This window comes from Pleurodeles waltl, chromosome 4_2 (genome assembly GCF_031143425.1).
Source record: "Pleurodeles waltl isolate 20211129_DDA chromosome 4_2, aPleWal1.hap1.20221129, whole genome shotgun sequence".
In the NCBI taxonomy this organism is placed as follows: domain Eukaryota; kingdom Metazoa; phylum Chordata; class Amphibia; order Caudata; family Salamandridae; genus Pleurodeles; species Pleurodeles waltl.
In genome coordinates, this window is record NC_090443.1 from 551170462 (window position 1) to 551184120 (window position 13659).

Below are 13659 nucleotides of genomic sequence, written 5' to 3' on the forward strand. Positions count from 1 at the left end.
GCAAAGGATTCTGGATAACAGAACCTGGTCAGAGCCCCGCAAGTCACCCCATCTTGGATTCCCCTAGGTCTCTAGTTTTCATAAATGCACAGGTTTGGTAGGTTTCCCTATGTGCCGGCTGAGCTAGAGGCCAAAATCTACAGGTAGGCACTTTGCAAAAAACAGCTCTGTATTCTGTCAAAAAATGTGATGTGTTCACGTTGTGTTTTGGGGCATTACCTGTTGCGGGCGCTAGGCCTACCCACACAAGTGAGGTATCATTTTTTATCGGGAGACTTGGGGGAACGCTGGGTGGAAGGAAATTTGTGGCTCCTCTCAGATTCCAGAACTTTCTGTCACCGAAATGTGAGGAAAACTTGTTTTTTTAGCCACTTTTTGAGGTTTGCAAAGGATTCTGGGTAACAGAACCTGGTCAGAGCCCCACAAGTCACCCCATCCTGGATTCCCCTAGGTCTCTAGTTTTAAAAAATGCACAGGTTTGGTAGGTTTCCCTATGTGCCGGCTGAGCTAGAGGCCAAAATCTACAGGTAGGCACTTTGCAAAAAACAGCTCTGTATTCTGTCAAAAAATGTGATGTGTCCACGTTGTGTTTTGGGGCATTTCCTGTCACGGGCGCAAGGCCTACCCACACAAGTGAGGTATCATTTTTATCGGGAGACTTGGGGGAACGCTGGGTGGAAGGAAATTAGTGGCTCCTCTCAGATTCCAGAACTTTCTGTCACCGAAATGAGAGGAAAACGTGTTTTTTTAGCCACTTTTTGAGGTTTGCAAAGGATTCTGGATAACAGAACCTGGTCAGAGCCCCGCAAGTCACCCCATCTTGGATTCCCCTAGGTCTCTAGTTTTCATAAATGCACAGGTTTGGTAGGTTTCCCTATGTGCCGGCTGAGCTAGAGGCCAAAATCTACAGGTAGGCACTTTGCAAAAAACAGCTCTGTATTCTGTCAAAAAATGTGATGTGTTCACGTTGTGTTTTGGGGCATTACCTGTCGCGGGCGCTAGGCCTACCCACACAAGTGAGGTATCATTTTTTATCGGGAGACTTGGGGGAACGCTGGGTGGAAGGAAATTTGTGGCTCCTCTCAGATTCCAGAACTTTCTGTCACCGAAATGTGAGGAAAACTTGTTTTTTTAGCCACTTTTTGAGGTTTGCAAAGGATTCTGGGTAACAGAACCTGGTCAGAGCCCCACAAGTCACCCCATCCTGGATTCCCCTAGGTCTCTAGTTTTAAAAAATGCACAGGTTTGGTAGGTTTCCCTATGTGCCGGCTGAGCTAGAGGCCAAAATCTACAGGTAGGCACTTTGCAAAAAACAGCTCTGTATTCTGTCAAAAAATGTGATGTGTCCACGTTGTGTTTTGGGGCATTTCCTGTCACGGGCGCTAGGCCTACCCACACAAGTGAGGTATCATTTTTATCGGGAGACTTGGGGGAACGCTGCGTGGAAGGAAATTTGTGGCTCCTCTCAGATTCCAGAACTTTCTGTCACCGAAATGAGAGGAAAACGTGTTTTTTTAGCCACGTTTTGACATTTGCAAAGGATTCTGGGTAACAGAACCTGGTCAGAGCCCTACAAGTCACCCCATCTTGGATTCCCCTAGGTCTCTAGTTTTCAAAAATGCATAGGGTTGGTAGGTTTCCCTAGGTGCCGGCTGAGCTAGAGGCCAAAATCCACAGCTAGCAACTTTGCAAAAAACAGCTCTGTTTTCTGTCAAAAAAATGGGATGTGTCCACGTTGTGTTTTGGGGCATTTCCTGTTGCGGGCGCTAGGCCTACCCACACAAGTGAGGTATCATTTTTATCGGGAGACTTGGGGGAACATAGCATAGCAAAACAAGTGTTATTGCCCCTTATCTTTCTCTACATTTTTTCCTTCCAAATATAAGAGAGTGTGTAAAAAATACGTCTATTTGAGAAATGCCCTGCAATTCACATGCTAGTATGGGCACCCCAGAATTCAGAGATGTGCAAATAACCACTGCTCCTCAAAACCTTATCTTGAGCCCATTTAGGAAATGCAAAGGTTTTCTTGATACCTATTTTTCACTCTTCATATTTCAGCAAATGAATTGCTGTATACCCAGTATAGAATGAAAACTAACTGCAGCTCATTTATTGGCTCTGGGTGCCTAGGGTTCTTGATGAACCTACAAGCCCTTTATATCCCCGCAACCAGAAGAGTCCAGCAGACAAAATGGTATATTGCTTTTGGAAATCTGACATCGCAGGAAAAAGTTACAGAGTAAAACATAAAGAAAAATGGCTGTTGTTTTCAGCTCAATTTCAATATTTTTTTATTTCAGCTGTTATTTTCTGTAGGAAAACCTTGTAGGATCTACACAAATGACCCCTTGCTCAATTCAGAATTATGTCTAGTTTTCAGAAATGTTTAGCATTCCGGGATCCAGCATTGGTTTCACACCCATTCCTGTCACTAACTGGAAGGAGGCTGAAAGCACCAAAAATAGTAAAAATGGGGTATGTCCCAGTAAAATACCAAATTTGTGTTGAAAAATGTGGTTTTCTGATTCAAGTCTGCCCGTTCCTGAATGGTGGGAAGATAGTGATTCAGCACCAGAAACCCTTTGTTGATGGCATTTTCAGGGAAAAAACCACAAGCCTTCTTCGGCAGACCTTTTTTCCAATTTTTTGGGGAAAAAACTAAATTTTCACTGTATTTTGGCTATTTTCTTGGTCTCCTCCAGGGGAAACCACAAACTCTGGGTACCATTAGAATCACTAGGATGTTGGAAAAAAAGGACGCAAATTTGGCGTGGTTAGCTTATGTGGACAAAAAGTTATGAAGGCCTAAGCGCGAACTACCCCAAATAGCCAAAAAAGGGCTCAGCACTGGGAGGGGGGGGAAGGCCCAGCAGCTAAGGGGTTAAGTGGCGCAGATTGTTTTGGATTTGAGTGGGGCCGATTGGTGCAGGGTCGATTGTTTTAGACTGGAGTGGGGCAGAATGTTTTGGATTGGACTGGGGCAGATTGGTTTGGATTGAAATGGAGCACATTGTTTTGGATTGGAGTGGGGCAGATTGGTTTGGAATGAAATGGAGCACATTGTTTTGGATTGTAGTGGGACAGACTCTTCTGGATTGGAGAGCAGGAGATTGTTTTGGACTGGTGTGGGGCAGATTGTTGTGTTTTGGAGTGGTGAAGACCGTTTTGGATTGAAGCGGGCTGTTTGTTTTGGATGGGCTAGAAGCAGATTGTTTTGGACGGGGATGGGATGATTGTTTTGGACTGGAGTGGGGCTGATCGTTGTGGATTGCAGTGGGGCAAATTGTTTTGGATTGAAGTGGGGCAGATTGTTTTGGATTGAAATGGGACAGATTGTTATCGATTACAGTGGGGCATATTGTCTTGGGTTGCTTTATTGAAGTAGGGCAGATTGTTTTGGATTGGAGCGGGGCAGACTGTTTTGGACTGGAATGAGGCAGATTATTTTGGATTGGAATGGGGCAGATTGTTTTAGACTGGTATGCGGCAAATTGTTTTGGATTGGAGTGGGACAGATCGTTTTGAATTGGAGTGGGACAGATTGTTTTGGATTGGAGTGGGCAGACTTTTAGATTGCAGTGGAGCATATCGTAGTGGGGCCGATTGTTTTGGATATCAGTGGGGCTGATTATTTTGGATATGAGTGGGACTGATTGTGTTGGATTGGCGTAAGGCAGAATGTTTTGGACTGGAGTGGGGCAGATTGTTTTGGTTTGTAGAGGGGTAGAGAGAGGATATTTATTTGGAGTGGGGCAGACAGTTTTTGATTGGGGCAGATCAGAGTGGGGCAGATCAGAGACGGGTGGACTAGATTGGAGTGGGGTGAACTGGATGGGATTGTGTGAAATGGAGTGGGCAGATGGTTCTGGGGGGAGTGGGCAAGTTGCATTGGATTGGAGTGGGGCAGGTGGTTTCGGATTGGATAGGATATGAGCAGATTGGGGTGGGGCAGATTGTTGTGGATTGGAGTGGGGCTGATTGTTTTAGACTGGAGCGGGGCAGATTGTTTTAGACTGGAGTGAGACAGATTGTTTTGGATTGAAGTCGGCAGAGTGGGGTGGGCTGGGAGGATTGGAGTGTGGTGAATAGGATGGAGTGAGGTGGACTGGATTGTAGTGTGACAGACTGGGCTAGAGTGGCACTGATTGTTTTGGAATGGGGCAGACTGTTTTGGATTGGAGTGGGGCAGACTGTTTTAGATTGGAGTGGGGCAGATTGTTGACCTGGATTGGGGTGAGCTGATTGTTTTGTGTTGGGGTGGTGGCAGGTAATTTTTTATTATAGTGGGGCAGGCTGGAGTAGGGCAGATCTTTTTAGATTGGAGTGGGGCTGATTGTTTTGGATTGGAGTGGGGCAGATTGTTTTGGATTGGGGTGTAGTGAATTGCTGTGGAGTGGAGTGGGGCAGATTGTTATTGGATTGGAGTGGGGCAGATTATTTTGGATTAAGTGGAGCAGATTGTTTTGGGTTAGACTGGGACAGACTAGAATGGGTAGATTGTTTCAGACTGGAGTGGGGCAGATTGTTTTGGATTGGAGTGGGGCAAATTATTTTGGTATGGAATTGGGCAGATTGTTTTGGAATGGAAAGGGGCAAGTTGTTTTGGATTGGAGTGGGACGGATTGTTTTGGGTAGGAGTGGGGCAGATGGTTTTGGATTGGATTGGGGTAGATTGTAGTGGGGTAGATTGTTTTGGTTATGAGTGTGGCTGATTGTTTTGGATTGGAGTGGGGCTGAATGTTTTCGATTGGGCTGGGGCCGAATGTTTTGGAATGGAGTGGGGCAGACTGTTTTGGACTGGAGTGGGAAAGACTGTCTTGGATTGTAGTGGGCAGATTGTTTTGGATTGGAGTGGGGCTAAATGTTTTCGATTGGGCTGGGGCTGAATGTTTTGGATTGTAGTGGGCAGACTGTTTTTTGACTACATAGGGCCAGACTCGAGGGGGGGAGATTGTTTTGCATTGGAGTGGGGTAGACTATTTTGGATTGAAGTGGGGCAGATCGGAGTGTGGAAGTGGGGTGGATTACATTGTAGTGGGGTATATTATAGTGGGGCAGATTGTTTTGATATGAGTGGGGCAGATTGTTTTGGATTGGAGAGGGACTGAGTGTTTTGGATTGGAGTGAGAAAAACTGTTTTGGACTGGAGTGGGGCAGATTCATTTGGACCGGAGTGGGGAAGATTGCTTTGGATTGTAGTGGGGCAGACTGTTTTGGATTGGAATGGGGCAAATTGTTTTGGATTTTAGTGGGACGGATTGGTTTGGAATGGGACAGAATGTTTTGGATTGTAGTGGGCAGACTGTTTTGGACTGTATTGGGCAGACTGTTTTGGATATGAGTGGGGCAGATTGTTTTGGATATGAGTGGGACTGATTGTTTTGGATTGGGTTGTAGCAGATTATTTTGGATTGGGTTGGGGCAGATTGCTTTTGATTGGTATGGGGCAAATTGTTTTGGTTTTTAGTGGGGCGGATTGTTTTGAATTGGAGTGGGCAGATTGTTTTGGAATGTATCAGGGTACATTGTTTTGGATATGAATGGGGCAGAGTGCTATGCATTGGAGTGGGGCAGAGTGCTTTGGATAGGACTGGGGCAGAGTGCTTTGGATAGGAATAGGGCAGATTGTTTTCGATTATAGAGGGGCTGACTCAAAGGGGGAGATTGTTTTTGAGTGGAGTAGACTGTTTTTGATTGGGGCAAATGGGACTTGAGTGGGCTGGATTAGATGGGAGTGGGGCGGACTGAATGGGAGTAAGGTGGACTGAATGGGAGTGGGGCTGATGGTTTTGGATTGGAGTGGGGCAGATGGTTTTACATTGGTGTGCAGCAGATGGCTTTGGATTTGAGTGGGGGTTGTTTTAGATTGGAGTGGTACAGATTGTTTTAGATGGACTGGGGCAGATTGTTTTGGATTGGACTGGGGCAGATTGTTTTGGATTGGACTGGGGCAGATTGTTTTGGACTGGAGTGGGGCAGATTGTTTTGGATTGGGGTGGGCCAGACAGTTTTGGACTGAAGTGTACAGACTGGAGTAGGGTGGGATGGGAGGATTGTTTTGGACTGGAGTAGGACAGACTGTTCTGAATTGGAGTGGAGCGGATTGTTTCGGACTGAAGTGGGGTGGTTTGTTTTGGATGGGATGGGAGCAGATTGTTTTGGTCTGGGATGGGGCTGATTGTTTTGGATTGGAGTGGGGCAGACTGTTTAGGATTTGAGTGCAGCAGACTGTTTTGAGTTGCTGTATTAGGGTGGGGAGATTGCTTTGGATTGGGGCGGGGCAGATCGCTGTGGATTGGAGAGGGGCAGGTTGTTTTGGATTGAAATGGGGCAGAGTTCTTTGGATTGGAGTGGGGCGGATTGGAGTGGGGTGGGAGGACTGGAGTGTGGTGGATTGGAGTAGTTTGGGGCGAGTGGTTTGGATTGGAATGAGGTGGATTTATGTGGGGTGGAATGGCATTGACTGGAGTGGGGTGGATTGAGGCATACTGCCCACTTTTGTGTTTTAACATAATTTCGAAAATTACACATAAGAAAGAAGTAATGCTGCTTTAGAATATTTAGAACAAGATGATAGTCGTCTTTTGATAACAGTGCCCACAAACAAAAACAAAACAAAACATGACTGAAAATTGAGAAAAGAAAACTTAGCAAAATAAAACAAAAAGTTAACTACTGAAAGTACAACTTTGAAACTTTGTTTGTACTGCTGAGCATGTATTTTCCAGTCACACGCCTTCTGTTTGCAGGGCGCTAGAAGTTAAAAAGAACAAAAGAGTACCCCAGTCAGGTTAAGAACAGCAGACAAGCACTGATTAAGTTGAACCAATCAGTGCTTGGTCCCTGCTCCACGGACAGGAACGGAAATGATGCCATGACCAATTATGAGAGCTAACAGGCAAACAAACAAACGATAAGCAATGGACGGGCTCCAAGCCCTTCTCTAAATACAACAGAGTCTCGCAAGCGATACGCATGCACTAGTGCATGCTACTGCAGGCTCAACTCTTAAAACAATGAACGAGACCTAGAATAAAAAAAGATTCTCAGAATATAGTCTTGGGGAAAACAGCTGCTAAAATTCCTGCGTTTTCACACATTTCCTCAAAACAGTCATGAGACTTAAGAAGAGTTGGAAGGCTAGGATTAGAGATGTTACCAAGATGTGATCCACTCGATCCCGCTTCTTTCGCCCAAATTTCATCATTTTCTGCCAATCAGTCTTCACATTTTCTTCCTTCTTCAGGCTGCATAACTTGAGCACTTCAGCAGTCAAGAACAGCTGAGAATCAGAAAGGAGTACATGTTACAGTACCGCCAGCCAGCCTATAATGACAATGTACAGACAGATCCCAGATTCTTCTAATCAAAGACAGTTCCATCACAAAAAGAGGATTCGAAGTCAACCCCAAAGCAGTATGCCCATACATGGAATTTTCTGCTATATATTTAACTTGTTTGACCAAGATGACAAAGTGCTAAGAAAAAATTATAAAAAATCCACATCACTTGGTTAATATACTGACAGCTGAACCTCTCTATTTCACCAACTCTCCCAATAAGCAACAGATTTAATGTATGTCACAGCCAACAAACAACACAAAATACTGTAGATGATGGCAGCAGTTTGTAAAATTCACCCTAATAAACAAGATTAAGGGACGCCATACAAAAAAGTCTTCCTTTTCAAGTTACTGTTATACAGGACATATCAGCAGTAGTTTGATCCCCTAGTCAAACAAACCATGAAAGAGACTCTAAAGTACTACAACCAAAGTTATACAAACCCTGCAACAGTGGGCAGCAGTGTAAGTGGGAATTGCAAATAGCATTATAAGTAGTGAGCTGTAACTGGCAAATACAACAAGGAAGGGTATTTGTATGTTCTTAAACCATCTGTAGATGCATTTTAAATATGGCTGAAATACAAAGTACAAAAATGGTGACATTTTCAGGACAGAAAAATCAACTTAATTGCATTTATGATGGCATGTTGCCTCCCTTACGCAATTTTTGAGCCACATGCTCTGCCTTAAGTCTGCACTGAAAAAATAAAATAGAAATCAAATTTGTTTTTAAAAGTAAATCCAATAGATTGCTGGAAAGTTGATCTAATGTAGTCTATACAAAATATCAAGGTAGTGGAAATAACCCTGTCAGTTAGTGGGGATACAGTGAATAGTTTTAGAGTTCCAGCATCCCTATTGATACCAAAGGGATGTATAACACAATACCAAAGGGATGTATAACATCAGACATTAAACAGTCATTAGAGGTCGAATGTTGGATAACCTTTTATTCTGTAAGTATTTTATTCTCAAACCTCAGGTCTGCTCACATTAGGAAAGAACAAATTGCTTACCTATGGTATACTCTCTCTGATGGATGTTCTATCCAAACACAGATTTCTCACTTTAGAATATCCCCAGGTGTCACACAGGGTCCAGAAACGTTCATGCAGCAGTACTCCAGCGCACTGGTTGGTGGCACTGTGAGGCTCTATTTTGATTTTGTCCAATACCGGAGTGACGAACGCAGCTGCGTATGACCGCCACCCCTGCATGCTAACGTGAGCTGCAAAAGACACCATTCCACAGATCCAAAGAAGGGTGGGGTGGAAAGGGGATGTGTGGACAAAAAAATCTGCATTTAGATAAGAGCATCCACCACAAACAGCATTACCAAAGGTAAGTAGCATGTTCTTCTGATGAATACTTCTAAAGGCAGATTCCCAAGCTTGAGAATAGATACCAAAGCAATTCCTCATTCTGTGGCGGGTCTGTGGAATGGGCTCAGACCCAATAAATCCTGCAAGAACAAAAAGGTGAAATTCCCTTTTTGTTAGACCTCGCAGTCAAGGAGATTGTGCTTCAGGAATGTGTGTATGGACGCCCACGCTGCATCCTGAGAAATGTCGAGAACTGGCAATCCACTTGTGAATACAGTAGCATCTCCCTTGGCCCTTCCGGAGGCTGCCCCTTGACCAATGCATAGCAGATCTTCATGCAGAGGACTATCCACTTTGACACATACTTTTTCTGCAGTCTTGCAAGTGCCTGGCATAAACTGACTTTGTAGAGGAGCGCCATGCAGCAAGAATAACATAATAACCCTCAGGATGGAGATCTAACCCAGTCAACTGCTGCTGCTCAGTCTCCATGCAAGGGGGTGGACTGGGCAGGCCTTGGTGGAAAACCCTGCCCTGCAGCTACGACAGAAGATTCTCCCGAACAGAAGTCTGGTCAGGGAACAGCTCCTGTCCCAATTTGGCGACTGGTTGTTACTGAGCTTCAGAACAAGGGGTGGGAGAGGTAGGAGTGAAAAGGCATAGAGGAGTTCTGTATGCCACCCTAGCCAGTATGGGTCTTTAAGAGCAAGCCTTGTTGGGAACTCCAGTGCTCATAAACTGTTACTCAGCGTTCTCAACTGTGCTGAAAGATCAACCCTGGGTTCTCCCTATTGCTGGAAAATGCCATTTGCCACTTTGGAGAGCAACCATTTGGGATCAGCCAGGCGCCATCTGCTGAGCTCGTCCACTGTGGTGTTCAAAGATCCTAACAGGTGGGTCACAATCAGGGAAATGCCCAGACTTCCAAGCCAACTCCAAAGGTGAAGAGCCTCTCAGAACAGAACCCTGGACCCCACACATCCCTGCTTGCTGCAGTAGCTCATGGTGGCAATGTTGTCCGTGTGGAGCTGTAGGAGGCTCTCTTTGAAGCAGATAAAAAGGCTTTCAGCACCAGGCAAATGGCTTGCAACTTTAACAGGTTGACGTGGAGTTGGGTTTCCACCAGAAGAAGGGAACTCCACCTCTCCAAGATGACCTCTCCAACCCCGCAGTGATGCATCCGTGACCACCGTCAGCTGTGGGTGGGGAAGGGAGAGGGGTCAGCCGCTGAACCCATTGAGGACGAGCAACTGCCACCACAGATCCTATGCTGCCTCCTCTGAAACCTGTATGGAATCTGACAGCTTCTCTTGGTGCTGGCTATTGAGACTTAAGTTCTAGTGCAGATCTGACACAACCGACTAGCCAGATGCAGGATGCCAAGAAGCCTCAGAGTTACTCTCACTAAGACCCAGAAATGAGGCTGAAACATTAGAATCATAGCCTGAATGCCCTGAACTTGATGGGAGGAAGGGAAGGCACTAAACTGCACTGTATACAGGAAGGTCCCAAATACAGGGAGTCTGGTGTGACTTCAGCACATTAATTGTGAACAATGTTAGAATGTTCACTATGCTGTAGAGGTGGTCTTTGACAGACTATGGGGTGCCCACTCTCAACGGCCAGTCTTTTAGGTAGGGAAAACTGGTTTCCCCAACCTCCAAAGGTGGGCTGCACCCATCACCACCATTTCATGAAAAGGGTGGAGATCTAAAATAGGACAAATGCCTCCATCCTTCGGCACAAAGAAATAGAGGGTGCAACAATTAGCCACTATTTCTGAGGTTGGTATCTGGGTGCAACAACTAGCCACTATTTCTGAGGTTGGTATCCTGTGCACAGCACTTTTCAACAAGACATCCTGCATCTCCAGCAACAAAATAAGCAGGAGCTCCAGTGAAAGCTGCTCTGATATGGGTAGAATATGCAGCGCTTTGGAAAGGAATGAGAGGGCATAGCCCTGTTGAATGATCTGGAGGATCCACCCATTAGAAGTTATTTGCCTCCTAATGAGAAAGCGTTGGATCCCCTTTCTATAGGGTGGAGAAGTGCCACTAAAAACAAGTTAAACCTGCTTGGAGGCAGATGATGCAGGGTTGGGGGACTGGGATGATCACTGTCCCTGGTGAAATCAACAATTTGACATCAGTGTCTGTCCAAATTCCACTCACGAAAGGACTGGTGCACCATTTGGAGAGGTGGGACCCAAAAAAGCATTTTGGCTCTACTGTCCTCAGGGTGCTCAAGGGCCGAATTGGTCTTCTTGCTAAACAGGCGAGACCTGTCAACTGGCACTGCACAACGGTCCCCCTGACGTCCCCAGAGTACCCTCCATTTTCACTTCCACATCCTGCAAGTGCGGCGCAACTGCACAACCCAAGCAATCAATAGTATCCAGGCCAGATGGTCTGACGTACTTTGCTGCATCTTGGCCAATCTGATTGGTTTGAGCTGGGAGATCTGCAAGCCTTCACGTACTGCTGCATGGTCTCACCGACCATGCCCCAGAGGGAATGAGTATACATCAGCCAGGGAGGCAACTGGCATTCACGGACCACAAGACTAGGCTGGCTGAAGAAAGCATGTTTTCGGCATGCCTCCAGTTTCTTTTATTGTCTGTCAGGGGAATGGGGGTGTGGGCTGTCGGGAACAGGGCAAAAGAAATTAATTGGGGTTCACCTTTCTGGTGGAAAACAGAACCACCAGACTCTCTGAAGTTGGGTAATGACTCAGAAAATCAGAGTTACCTGGTACTGGTGTATAAAATCTGGCAATCTGTCAATTCATAGGTCGACAAGGTGGCAGCTTCGGCTAAGTGCCCATCAATGTGTCAGTAATTACTTTTTTGAATGGTAGCAAACGCTCTGAGGAAGCGAGCCTAGGCTGAACACCACTATGGGTACTATAGTTTTTACCTCCACAGAAGGGAGGTATAGGTGTAAAGCCTCTACTAATCACAAGAGCAAAAGGGGTGCTTTCCTCCGTAAATGACTTCATCAAGGAAAGTATCCAGCCCACTAGCCACTATTAGTCCATGAGAAGACTGTTGTCACCATAATAAGAGGGGAAGCAACTCTCACTGTGATCTACGAGTCTGGTTGACTGATCAAATTCTAAGCCAAAATGTTGAAAGTAGCTAAGGGCAGCACCATGGCAGAGGCATTGTACTGTACTGTACTGTCTGAAGGGGACAGTATGGGAATTGGGCGCATCAAATTCAGGACATGACTTTAGTGGCGGCTGAGAGAAGTTCAGCTCAGAGTCAGACACTAGTATAGGCAAAGTCCTCCTCCGACGGCATCACAGCTGGTGTGGAACAGACTGACGGAGATTTTGGTGCTAGAGTAGAAGTGTGCACTGGATCTGCCGGCAGTAATTCGACTGGAGGCCACTGCAAATTCTTGGGGCCCAAAGGCCTGCTAGAGAAAACTGGAAGAGTGCCAAAGATGTACAACATGGCATTACTTAAGACCTCGATTTTTGGTCTTTCCTCTTTGACTTCGATTTAGTGTTACCTGAAGACACTGACAGCAACCAGGGCCTGCTGCAGGAACAGTCTTGGGATGGGAACAAATCTGTCCTCTTGACTTCGAGCAGGAGCAGGACATTCATGGTTTCTTCTGGTGTTCATCAAAATACAGCTTAGCTTCACGTTACCGGATCACATTCTAATTCATGAGGGTGTGTTCCTCACAAGACTTAAAGTTGTGTCCCGAACACCAAAGTCATACCTTGTGACAGTCTGTCACAAACATTTGTTTGCAACAGCCCCAGCATATTTAAATCTTGCAGTTTTTCGAGGCGCCATGGTTCCCTTACAAACTTCTAAAGAAAAATAAAACTTGTCAACTGACCAGGAAAAGGGATAAGGGAGCTCTGGATCCGCATTTAAAGGTGCAGAAATAAAGGCACTGACATCAACACACAGGGCTGATGCTGATATTTGGCTCCATTCATCACTTCCATACAGAACAAAGTCAACCGAGAGCCTCACAGCACAGCTTACTACTACACAGGAGCACTGCTGTGTGAAAGTGTTCAGATCCAGTATGGTGCCTAAGGATATTCTAAAGATGAGGAATCTGCAGTTAGAGATATTTATGAGAATAATTGGGAGCTTAAGGCCTAGAACAAGAAACTCATACTTTCAATGGCAAGCAGCCATTTCCTAATATTATCTGCATGTTCCCATAGATCTTAGCTTTAGTGACATGGCCTGCAAGGATTAATAAACAGCCTCTCTGGAAATACAGCAGAAACATCTAGAGGGACTATTGGAATCTTTTGTCCCACAAAAAGCTTATAAGAGTTCTGGGTACTGGGGAGGTGGCACGGGCAAGGGCCAATGATAGAAAGGTGAAATCTTAATGTCTCTGAATGGACATTATGAAAAACTATTTTGGGTTGAGGAAAGGAAGACAGCGCTATATCAACAAGCTATGAACCAGAAGCTGAAATTCAAGCAGAGAATACAAGGGAGAGTGTCAGCTCTATGAATAACTCTGCCATACACTAAGGGGAATAATTCTGCCATCCTAAAATAGTGAAGCAGACTTGATTATTAGGACACTCCAAGTAGTTTTTGTGAGGTTTCTCCACTCCTAGTAACACACTTTCAACCATGTTGGCTGTGATGATTGAAAATCCTTTACCATAAGCATGGTCCCCCCAATACAGCTTTATCAGTGTCCTCTATAGCCAAATGCCTACAGAGTCAAGTTAAATATCAGGATAACAATTTACTTTTGGGGCACGTATGTGACAAAGTCTCTCCATTAAGAAGAGGCTTGGATGACTATTGCTTTGGGTTTGTATCAGCCTCTGTTCCTGGGGAGAAATAGAAAACTGACAATGCAAACCTATTCAAGCTCACTTTCTAACAAATCTTTACCTCAGGGTATTGTAAAGGGCGAGAAATATACAGTGGCTCACCAGAACATTTCAGTGTAGGTCTCAACAGTCGGCAGTACAAGACATGTATAGAGGCA

The 13659-nt window shown here is 45.3% G+C and overlaps 1 protein-coding gene across 1 annotated transcript in view; it reads right to left on the reverse strand.

The window, feature by feature from the left end:
* The window catches only part of CEP350 (centrosomal protein 350), an 821600-nt gene that overhangs the window by 40529 nt on the left and 767412 nt on the right, over positions 1–13659 (reverse strand). The window contains exon 37 of the mRNA XM_069232082.1: positions 7163–7285. Coding sequence (XP_069088183.1) covers positions 7163–7285 — 123 coding nt within the window. The remainder of the gene's footprint in view (positions 1–7162; positions 7286–13659) is intronic.